This window comes from Engystomops pustulosus, chromosome 2, assembly GCF_040894005.1.
Source record: "Engystomops pustulosus chromosome 2, aEngPut4.maternal, whole genome shotgun sequence".
NCBI lineage: Eukaryota > Metazoa > Chordata > Amphibia > Anura > Leptodactylidae > Engystomops > Engystomops pustulosus.
Genome location: NC_092412.1, coordinates 107,343,763 through 107,356,270, shown reverse-complemented (window position 1 = coordinate 107,356,270; position 12,508 = coordinate 107,343,763). Strand labels below are relative to the sequence as shown.

The 12,508-nt window shown below is 38.1% G+C and overlaps 1 protein-coding gene across 3 annotated transcripts in view; it reads right to left on the bottom strand.

The window, feature by feature from the left end:
* Positions 1-8,536: 8,536 nt before the first annotated feature.
* Positions 8,537-12,508, bottom strand: part of LOC140118258 (uncharacterized) — a 37,049-nt gene continuing 33,077 nt past the window's right edge. The window contains exons 11-12 of one of the 3 annotated variants that reach the window (XM_072135906.1): positions 10,578-10,808; positions 8,548-9,826 (exon numbers count right to left, since the gene is read on the bottom strand). In XM_072135906.1, the coding sequence (XP_071992007.1) occupies positions 9,769-9,826; positions 10,578-10,808 (289 nt within the window). In that variant the 3' untranslated portion in view covers positions 8,548-9,768. Of the gene's footprint in view, positions 9,827-10,577; positions 10,809-12,508 lie in introns of all 3 variants that reach the window. The other 2 variants (XM_072135908.1, XM_072135907.1) reach the window with 2 other exon arrangements.

Genomic DNA, 12,508 nt, shown 5'->3' with positions numbered 1-12,508 from the left:
AAATTACAGAGCAGTTCTGCAACCAATGTCACAGATTCACTGAGCATGATCAGAACTATGCTCATGATCAGACATTTATGGACTATGGGGAAATGATACTACAGTTCCAGGGTCATGTGATAATCAGACAGCCAATCATCTATGTAGTCACTAAATGCTAACTGTGAAGCCCCTTCCCAAAGTAGTTTGTATATAATGTTATGTGTCGGCAATAAAGGACAGAACTAGATTCTCTTTTGGTTGGTGCCACTTCCTGCTGATCAAGATTTTTATACCACACTCCAGTTTTGGTGTGATTTCTTTGAGCTCACTTAGCAGCCAATGTAAAGTATTAGAATACCCGAGGTTGTGTAAGAAAGGGGAACCTAACATATAAGTTTACAAACTTTTTTTTTTTACATTGCAGCCATGGAAAGCAACCATTTAGGGATGAGGGCAGTGCTTTTAAATCCCTTTAACTTTTTTTAACATGTTTTTTAACCCCTTAACCCCCATACGGTGCAGAGGTGCCGGGCTGTATGAAGAGGGCTGACAAGATGGGCGCCGCCATCTTTTTTCGGATCATCACATTCCCCAGAACGGTATGAGGGTCCAGCAATCAGTTGCCATGACAGCCTGGTGTCTTAGTCAGACCCAAGTCTGCATGGCATATGGCTGCATGGCCACTGGCTCATTGTAATGAATACTGTGGGAAAATACCATATATTGCAATACAGTAGAATTGCAGTATATGGTAGGAACGATCAGATTATTTAGGTTTAAAGTATTCTAGTGGGTCTAAAAAATTGTAAAAAAAAGTTTAAAAAACTATGTCAGCTCATTTTGCAAAAAGGGACAACTCACACCACTCTTTACACCATAGAATTAAAAAGTTATTAGCGTCAGAAAATGGCGTACAATTCTTTTTTTACACATTTGTTTAATATTTAAATGAAAACACAATAAAACCTATGTAAATTTGGTATTACTGTGCAATTGTACCGAACCAAAGAAACGCATAGTGAAAGTCATAAAAACTGAGCGCACAAGAAAGTGATGCAAATGCTTTGTCTTTTTAACCATTTCACCACATATGGATTTTTTTCCAGCTTCCCAGTACACGGCATGGAGTACACACAGCTCTGTACACAGAAAAATGAATAAAGTTATGGATTTTTGAAGGTGGAGGGCAAAAATGAGGGGAAAAAAACTGTGCCCTTTAAGGGGTTAATGGTACCAAGCTGCAATATTATACAAGCTCTTTTACCTCTTGTGTCAACACCCTCATCCTCATAGACTGTAAGCTCATGTGAGCAGGGCCCTCACTCCTATTGTTCCAACTCTTTGTCCTGTGTAATGTAATATTATATATATACACTCACCGGCCACTTTATTAGGTACACCATGCTAGTAACGGGTTGGAGCCCCTTTTTTCAGAACTGCCTCAATTCTTCGTGGCATAGATTCAACAAGGTGCTGGAAGCATTCCTCAGAGATTTTGGTCCATACAGTTGCCGCAGATTTGTCGGCTGCACATCCATGATGCGAATCTCCCGTTCCACCACATCCCAAAGATGCTCTATTGGATTGAGATCTGGTGACTGTGGAGGCCATTTGAGTACAGTGAACTCATTGTCATGTTCAAGAAACCAGTCTGAGATGATTCCAGCTTTATGACATGGCGCATTATCCTGCTGAAAGTAGCCATCAGATGTTGGGTACATTGTGGTCATAAAGGGATGGACATGGTCAGCAACAATACTCAGGTAGGCTGTGGTGTTGCAACGATACTCAATTGGTACTAAGGGGCCCAAAGAGTGCCAAGAAAATATTCCCCACACCATGACACCACCACCACCAGCCTGAACCGTTGATACAAGGCAGGATGGATCCATGCTTTCATGTTGTTGATGCCAAATTCTGACCATACCATCCGAATGTCACAGCAGAAATCGAGACTCATCAGACCAGGCAACGTTTTTCCAATCTTCTACTGTCCAATTTCGATGAGCTTGTGCAAATTGTAGCCTCAGTTTCCTGTCCTTAGCTGAAAGGAGTGGCACCCGGTGTGGTCTTCTGCTGCTGTAGCCCATCTGCCTCAAAGTTCGACGTACTGTGCGTTCAGAGATGCTCTTCTGCCTACCTTGGTTGTAACTGGGGGCAATTGGAGTCACTGTTGTCTTTCTATCAGCTCCAACCAGTCTGCCCATTCTCCTCTGACCTCTGGCATCAACAAGGCATTTCAGCCCACAGAACTGCCGCTCACTGGATGTTTTTTCTTTTTCGGACCATTCTCTGTAAACCCTAGAGATGGTTGTGCGTGAAAATCCCAGTAGATCAGCAGTTTCTGAAATACTCAGACCAGCCCTTCTGGCACCAACAACCATGCCACGTTCAAAGGCACTCAAATCACCTTTCTTCCCCATACTGATGCTCGGTTTGAACTGCAGGAGATTGTCTTGACCATGTCTACATGCCTAAATGCACTGAGTTGCCGCCATGTGATTGGCTGATTAGAAATTAAGTGTTAACAAGCAGTTGGGCAGGTGTACCTAATAAAGTGGCCGGTGAGTGTATATTTGTCCCCAATGATTTGTAAAGCGCTACAGAATTTGATGGCGCTATATAAATAAATATTATTATTATTATCTCTGATATTCCACTCACATCCTGAGCTGCAATCTTATATCTGCCATTCAATCATCACTGATACCCCAGTCACATCTAATGCTGCAATTATCTAACATTATATCATTATACTATAATATCTCTGGAGTAGCAATCTGATTTTATATCATCTCTGATATTCCAGTCACAACCAGAGATCCAGTCTCATATCTGCAAATACTTCTCAAATTATATCCCACAATCCCATGCTAAGAGATGAGAAGAAGACTATTTATTCCAAGCTCGTGATTTATAAATAGAATAACAGAACTACAGTGAGGACTGACACAGGGGCAGAGTAGAAGGAGAGGGGGAACTATTAGCACCTATGGGTATCAAACACAGAGATGGTAATCTGGGGGGAAGGTAGCCAATCCATGTGACCACACTCCACTGTAATGACCCCAATTGCTATAGTACCCCCACCAGCAGAAACAGCCTTTTTACAGGACCAGGTAAAGGAAATGTCAACACAGACAGATACTGGAACACATCAAACTAATGTCTGCGGTTTGTGATTGTTATTTGCAAAATATTTTTGTTAACTCATTCTATTTTGTTGTAGCTAAGAGTAGTTATTTACTTTCCTGGGCAACGCCAAGTAATACAGCTAGTATAATATAATATAGAGAAAAAAGGTTGATAGGGGGTCCCAATAATCCCAATCTGTCGCATATTCTCAAAAATAGACACAGTGAAATATAAAAATGATTAACTGTATAAGTTGACAACGCCTCAAACATATGATATAATTACTGCTTACTGCTTTCAATTCAAGACTTGACTTTGATTCCATGTCAGATGTTTGCAGCATTCTTTGGGATCTTCTGTCAGCTATATAACTTAGCTGAGCTGTTTGAGCTTCCATCTATGAAATGCACCAGGATGGTAATAAAACTTAACCCTTCACTAAAGGAAATAAAATGAATCTCTAGTCAGTTTAGCAGTGTAACTTGGGTTGGGTTCACACAAGAGTTGCATCTGTGAAGTTTAGATTTACATCGCGTTTGCATCCCAGTTTCATCTGTTTTTCATGCATGTTAATGTGACCTAAGATTTCTATAGCAATGGCTCAGTGAAAAATGCTGTGCAAGTGCTGTCAGGTTTTTTTTGATTGATCCATTGCTGATCATCACCTACGCATTTAACACATATTCATGTGGAGGCTATACAAAACTCATGCTGGTGTTGCAGCTCGGTGCATAAGGGGCCTGAGAATTCTGGTGCTTTTAACTTGTTAACCTTTCTTAGTTTTTCAACAAACAGTTCAGCATCCATATGTTCATACAGCATGGAGATCAATTTATAGTTTAGAGGATATCAAACTTAGGGAAAATCTACCATTAAGATCTAGCAGAAGCAAGATGTGCAGGGACGCTACAGCATTGAGGGGCTCTGGAAACACCTAGAGCCCTTCAGGCTCAGTAACATAAATTTAAAAGTTGATTTTAGATGGAAGGAAGGTAATAAATATAAGAATATTACCACAGTCAACAGTGCCTGGATCTGGTTTAGGACACTTGATTTTGATGGTAGATTTTCTCTTTTGGGGTGTTCCCATTTCAGCAATTCTATCAATTCATTTTGTAATTTTGTAGATCACAACTTCCTGTCATTATAAAGAAAGCTTCTATGTTTCCTTCCACTGGACATAAATCTATCCATGGTCATGTGATGTCATGCAGGTGTGCGTCCTGTTACATCATACAGCTCTGAATACTAACGAGCCGTGCACCTGTGTGACATCACATGACCAGGGACAGGTTGCTGTCCTGTGGGAGGAAACATAGAAGCTTCCTATAGAAGTACTGCAAGCAGAGATCTAGAAAACTGTGAGGAATTGATACAGAAAGGACATAATGACATTAATTTGCAAACATTTGTAACATTGATGTCTGCTCATTGAAGTTAAACACAAACACTTATTTCCTTAAAAGGGTTGGACACATACAAGACTTTACCATGGTAAGTATAAAACCCTAATAGGGTCACCCATATTGTACTTACCCCGGTAAGCAGATAGAGGGGGCTGTGCAGTCATTACTGTATGCACGCCACCTACATGATCACCACATCCTTCGTGACCCTCCAACAACTAATTTAGGAGTAGTTTATATGGAGGGGTGTGCATACCTTAATGAGTGTACAGCCCCCTCCATCCTCAGGACCAGAAGTCACATTAAAATCCCACGTGAGATCCCTTAAGAGTGAATGTAATAGTGGCCGAGCAGGTGCATCACAACTTTACTTACATTGACCACTAAAGGACAAAGGTAATAGGCATGTATAATGAAGAATTGACTGGATCAATGGAGTGTCACGTCTGTATGCATGGGCTGATAATTGGGACTGACAGTGATTGTATTTGGGAGACACAACCCAATTCAATTCTATGTGGTCCACTGTCATCAACCATCTGTTCATTGTTCACTGCATCATCTTTGATAAGGCTTGATCTGCCTCCGAAACATTTGAGAAAGTGATATAATGTTGCCTCAGGAGCTTCTTGGTTTACTGAACAATCTAAATAGTTAAGGAGTCATGAAAAATGCAGAGGTGGCCTATGAATGCTTATCCCATCACAGCAGCTTTTAATCCTTTCATCACAAGTAAACAGCAAAGAGCTTTTGAGAATTCAAAAAGAGTTTCAGAATAATGGACATGAATGCAAAAAAATTGCCATTTGTTTCCCCTCAAACATTGTTTAAAAACCTGAATGAAATGCTGGTCTGTATGTGACATTTGCCTCAAGGAATAGTAGAAGATGTCCCAGCAAACAAACTCACAGGCTGTTGAATGGAATTTACAATTGCATAGCGACATGATAGATTTTCTGTCCTCTGGCAAGCTTTGATTCTTGGCATCCAAAAACAGTTCTGTCCTATTTCTTGCTTTGACTAAGTCACAGTAATGCAGAGTGTTCTTGAAAGCCCTTGTTTTTCTCAGGGATCATTTATGCCTTTTAGGATTGTTAATGTATCATTCTTTAAAATTGTTTTATTTCATATTTGTGTGGTGGATGCCCACAAAGAACAGCTACATTAATGTTATAAAGTTATGTGTCCCCACAACTATTACCTTGAATATGTGACATGCAAGGACTATCGATCTTTGGCTAATTATTTGAGAGCAGATATATCACTAATGAATGGAAACAAAACTCCTTAAGTATGGTAACAGAAGAGCAGGTTACCATATAGATTAAAAAACATCATAGTGGGTACAGTTATTCTATCGTATTTTTATCCTAAAAAGGCTGAATCGTGAACGTGAGGGCCTGTTCTACACAGCAACAATATTTCTTAATGATGGGGCAGCAGAATGTATTTATGCAAATGAGTAAGATGTGTAACCAAGCCAAAGCATTCTACCAACCAAGTAAATAAGTCACAGAAATATAAACTAGAAAATTATTACTTTAGCTCGAGGCTGTGATTTAAAAATCTTCAGTTCACTGACTTAACCAAGTGAAAACACTTGACTCTAGCCATTATCCAAGAGCATTGTGTTTTAAGTGTGAGCATTATGGAAATAAAGTCATGCTATTACTTTAAATTTGCAAGTAGAAGAAAATATTTAAAGAATTGATATCAATTCACAATATGATTATTGGATGGATAAATGTTCCAAGAAATTTGTTTTATTTTTTTTAATATTAGGCATTTTCTTTTGCTGTACAATTTTAATGTGGTGGGAATCGCTCCCGGAGAGAGAGAGCAAGTGCAGAGAGGCTGATAACAGTTTGATTGATCCATCAGATTTCATCTTGTAGACTTCTGGAGAAACGTCATAGGACAGATTTTCCCTAGGGACCAGCATGGTAGTCACTTCACACGTGTCTTGCCAGCACTGCGACACAACACCTATCAGGTTTGTATTTTTAACCTTATGTCACTTCTGACTCTGGTCAGGAATTATTTGTTTGCAGTAATAATAGTTCCATTAAATTATTCCATTCAAAATGAGACATTATAAGCCTTCTTCACCCCATTCAGCAACAGCTAACATTAAAAAAAAGTGCTCATATATCATTTAGATACATTTTCTATGAGATCCTATAGTAGTCTAAGAGAAACAGCAAAATATATAGTTCTAAACACTAGTTTAAAGTACAATAAAAAGATTACCATGTAGTCACCAGAGGGCCATTTTAGCAGGGAACAGGTGCCACAGACACAGTATTGTATAATCCAAAAAGCTCTGAGTTCTATGATTTTTGAAATATATTACGTTAGACTTTACCTGGCTCCCTGCCAACTTTCACATGCATGTCCCAGGGGCGAGTGGGCAAGCGAGCCGAGTCCCATCACCTAAGCTAAACATTTGTTCTTGCCATTGCGCAAATCAATCCTCCCTCCTCCACCTCATCAGCAGCCACTATTAGCCCTGCATAGAGAGAGCGGAGACATGTGGCTGTGAGATAAGGTGGAGGAGACTTGATTCGAAGAATTACGAGAACAAGCGTTTACCTCAGGAGATGGGGACTTGTTTGGCAACACGCCCCTGGGCACCATGTAAAGTCACAGGTAAAGTTATTATTAGTTAATTTAGTTTATTTTAAATTCAGTGTTTGTATTATAGATTACTGAGTCTATAGGAATGTGTTTCCTGCTAAAAATGTCCCTCTAGTGGCAGGATCCCTTTAAGACCTTAGATCTGGATACATCCTTTCATAAATGTGGCTTTATGAATACTTTTTCAACATACAAAACCATTAGATAAAAGTCAAATTATCTTTACAATAACAATATCAATATCCATATAACATTCAATATATTGCTAAGCCCAGAGGTTATAATAGGTCATCAATATCACATTTACCCCTTAAGGAAACACGCTGAGTTTTAAAATCTGCCATGTGTCACTGTATGCAGTTATAACTTTAGAAGACTTTTAAGGGGTTTGCCCATGAAAGAAATTTTCAAATTCTCAAATCTTAATTCTCTAGTGATGTTAAGGTGATAAAGATAACATTTAACCCCTTACTTTACAATTTTACTCACTTTAATTTAGGATTATGCTCTTATCACTGCATTAGTTCAGCACTGTGGGCACTTCCTGATTCCTCTGTGGTTCGCTTATGCACAAGATGCTATGTGCTGACAGTGTGCTTAGATTACTATTTTATAGGGTGTAGCCACATTTTCATCAGTTTTAATAATTCTACTAGTATCTGACAAGTAGAAAAAAAGATATGACACAAATCTGAGTCATGACATGGATATAAGGCACACTCTGCTTTGCTATCTTACCTAACCAATAAAACACACAGCACTTCTATGCCCCCTATAGAGATGAGCGGACCCAATAATCGGGCTCGCATCTGGGACACCCTCTGGACAATCATAACCATGGCTATTTGCTAGGAGTGTCAGTTTGCCAGGTTGACTGCCAAGCAGGCAATATGTCTGGGTCAATCGAACTTGATCGGTGAACCTGACCATTGCGTCCGCTCATCTCTTCCCCCTCCATCTTTGGAACAAGTGAATATCTTGTCTATAGAACAGGTCTTCTCACGCTGCTGGATAGGAAGTGCCTCTGTCTCTAGTGCTGTCTGATCCTACTCCTCCCTTTTGCTCCTTCACATTTATGTGAGAGGAATCTGAGCAGACAGGAAGACATACCAGACCAAAGTCAGAACAGAGTTTATGGTCATATCCAGGACAACCAAAATATACAACCAAAGGATAGATGAGTAAGAATTGTAACTATATTTTTGTTAATTACATTGAATTAGATAAAGTGTTATTTTGCCATGATTTGGCAAGCTCTGTGTAGTGCTAAGTAATCTGTGTGCGGTATATAAACAAAGGAATTATAATTTTTATTCTTTTTGTGAGGACCCCCTTTTAACTTACCAAGTTGATTTTCAGTTGATTTGGCATATTGTACTTCCAATTAGTGATTTTGGTCAAAAAGATTTTGAAAAAGATAAAAATCACTTCAATATTGAGAAAATAATTAAATTAAAAGAATGAATAAAATTTAGCTTCCCTTATCTGGTGTCCAAAAGAGCAATTCATCTTAGCACAGGTAAAGTGCTATACGGAGCAGGTACAATACAACTGCCCAATGACAATACACTACTAGACCACTAAATGCACATTCTTCAGTTATAATTGTGTTTTACCAGTGAAATATCTTTGCTGATAAGGTACATCTGCAGTCAATTACCAGCAAGTTTCATGCTGATATATATAACTTAGTGGATAGTGTGTAACTGATGAAAACTGACCAGCTTACAATCATTAAACAATAAAGCTGCTCATTGTTAAATCTGGTGACATTAAAATTATGACATGAACACAGGATTGTGCAAACAGCACAGTAATCTGTATAAAGGAGAAGAAACAAGGTGGTCTATCAATGTACCCAGGTGGAGTCCTATTAAAGAGGCAGCCTCAAATTCTGCAACAGGAGATAGCATAATTAATTTTTATGGATCAAGCTAGTTCTAAGGACTGGAAACTGAACATTTATAATGTATCAATGTTGTAAAGATAGTGACATATCCGAAACCAGCAGTGAACAATGCACTTTACAGTAGGTTAACTAGAATACAGCTCTATGCATTTAACTATTTGTATTACTGCAAAATGTGTCTATCTCTGAAAGCATGAATCTGTATGAAATGTGCTATTTTTAATAATTACAATGAAACAGAAACTAAAAATATTTTTATAAAAACAATGATCATTTGACATTAGGAAATAAATGAACAATATATAGCTATATATTTTATCAGATGAGTCTTAAAGGGAACCTGTCACTAGCTTCTACTACAATAAACTAACAGCACCACCAGGTACGGTGTGAATACGCTTTGTTAAATTTAACAATCCCTTCAAAAAAAGTGGATTCTTATCTTTTAAATTACATGATAGTGAAATAGTCCAACGTGCTAAAGAGCCCAAGATACAGGTGCCTGAAGTGATGCTCCCCCTCTAGTGTTTCACCTCAATTGCATATGACTTTAGGGAGTTTAACAGCCAGTGACATGTTCCCTTTGGCATAAAGAATATTTATAACAATCAAAATATATAATAACCACACAGAATTTTACATTTTGCTGGGTTTTGCAAAAATTTTGTTGTGCTGTTAAGCTACATCTGTCTCCATTATTTATTTCCAGGCCATGATAACTTTGCTAAAATTGACAAATACTCCTTTATTTGGTTTGCTGTTGGAAAAAGGAAAAAGAGATCATTGACAGATAGCAGTCATTTGTATAAAATTCTGTATATATATATATATATATATATATATATATATATATATATATATATATATATATTTATTTATTTTTTTTTAATTTATAAAATGTTGGTATAAGGACATGTGAGCTCCCTGTGCGACTGTGGGCAACTTTACATTGTTAACTGATGTAAATCTGAAGGGAACCTCTATGTCAGCAATATCGCACTCCTTTCCTGGGAAACTACTGTATAGCTACATGTAAATGTAAAGCTCTGCCCAAAAGAATGCATGTTGATGCCCATCTGATTGTCGCCATAGTGGCTTTATTTTAACCCCGTGTAAAGCTGGTCATACAAATTGGAATTTTAATGGCAAAACCTTTTGGGTGTTGGATTTGTGGTATATCTGTGTGCTGCCATCTAAATGTAGAGCCATCTAAACTATATGACCAAATTCAGAACTACACTAATAAAACATTGTGGTTGAGATCATGCAATAAAAATTAGTAATACATATGACTTACAGGTGGCAATGTATGAATAACATATGGAGTTGAACATGTAAAAGCAACCCATTGTCCAGGTTTTAGGTTGGCTTTTGTAGGCAGCTGAATTTGATAAACTAAAGTTCAAAGGCTCACAATAGATAATGCCTCAATTCCCCCAGCAGGATTGTCTAAACTGCAGTGAAAATACAGTTAGAAAGACATAATGAAAGATCTGACATTATCTTACCAGAGGAAATATCGCCTTCCCTGGAAAGTGCCATCATGTTTTCCAAACTCATTCCCCTCCAGTTCAACTCCCAGATATATCTCTTCTCTTCCTGGTAGTTGACCTTTGTATTCTACGGAGCCCTTACTTATTTTGCCACCTGGACGTGAAAATTTTACCAGATCTCCAATTTTTAGGTCCTCAACACTTCTTGGAGCAAATGGGCGACGTGGCAACACAAGTAGTTGTTGTCTGCAGCACAAAAGAAAACATGCAGAATACTGGACATCCTTAGAGGAAATCTACCATCAAAATTCATCAAGAAAAACCAGTTAGATTTACTCAGAGATCCAGGCACTGTGACTGTAGTAATCTTCTTATTTATGTTATCCATGTCTTCCTCCCTTCTAAAATAAACTTTTAAAATTATGCGTCTGGGTCTGAGGGCTCTAGGGGGTGTTTCCAGAGACCTTCAGTTACGTCTTTTATCTAGTTGTTACAATAAGCAGCTCTCCCCTCCCCCTGCACTTCCTGCTTCTGCTAGATAACACAGGCAGAGGGAGGGGGGAAAGAGCAAGCGAAGCGGAGACATGTTCTACCCATTGTAACAATGAGTGAAAAGACATCACTGAGGGGCATCATTTTTAAAGTTGATTTTAGAAGGAGTGAGGCCATGTAAGCAAATAAAAATATTACCACAGTCACTGTGTTTGGATCTATGAGTAAGAGTCCATTTTATAATGCTCAATTTTGATGGTAGATTGTCTTTAAATGGATTTTTCAGGATTAAAATAGTGATGTTTTTTCCTTTGAATTGGTCTACTTATCAAAATTTGATAAAGTGAATGAGGCCAATTACAGCTGATATACAATGTGCTTTTCGTACCTGGAATACCCGCTGACCTGAAATTCATAACCCATTGATGTCTGAGAGAACCCCTTCTACAATAAGTAATCCAACTTCCTCTAAAAAGCCTTACAGCTCACTACATAACAATGTTTAACCTTATCATCTTTGTTTCAAAAAATTCTATATGATCAGCCTATTTTTTACCTTAAAGACACCGTATATTTTACATTTTTTAACATCACCAACCTAAGCCTTTACTTTTTTTAAATTTTTCTGTTGGCATCGCTTTATCAGGGGTTGTTTTATTTTGAAGGGCCAGTTGCATTTTTGAATGAAACCATATTTTTTTTGTGTGTTTCTACTTTTTAAGGGCCATAAATTTGGACAATGTACACAGGGCCACTATCGTACTGGAGTTACTGCAAGCAGTGGCCTGATTACAGCGCTAGCATGGTAACCCCATTGCTTGGCACCCTAAAGTTCTTTTAGTAGTGGAGTAATCAGAACAGTACTATTATTCTAGGGTTAGATAAATGGATTGATTGTAACATCTGAATGGCGGTGTGCCTTTCTCTGCACTTGATGCTCTCTTTGACACAGTTCTGTAAGTGATTGGGGTATATTTAGGGGCACAGTGGGTCCATTTGCACAAAGGTGTTAAACCCTGCCATAACCCTTTCAAGGTAAAACCACATGGAACAACTCTGGTGCACAACTGAAACCAAACCAACGTTTGGCTAATAATGTATGATTTGGCTGCCCTAATTTACTAGTAATACTGCAGTACTAGAGGCAAATCCATGCAGCCAGCAGTCCTTTTAGCAAAAACCTAGTAAAAACCCACGTGAGCAGGGTTTAGGTAACACATGGCATTCACCTTTAAGGGACTTTTGAGTATTTCTTGTAAAGTACATTTTATATATGAAAAGAAATATAATCTTTATGTAATTTTTACTTGTCTTTTTTACCATGCAGTAATGAATCACTTTTTTTCCGTACAGAAGTGTTAATTGACTATGCTTAGCAATTCATTAAAAACAACTGCGTATGTGTAAAAGTGAAATATTTTAACATTGAAGTGCTAAAATATCTGAACATTTTA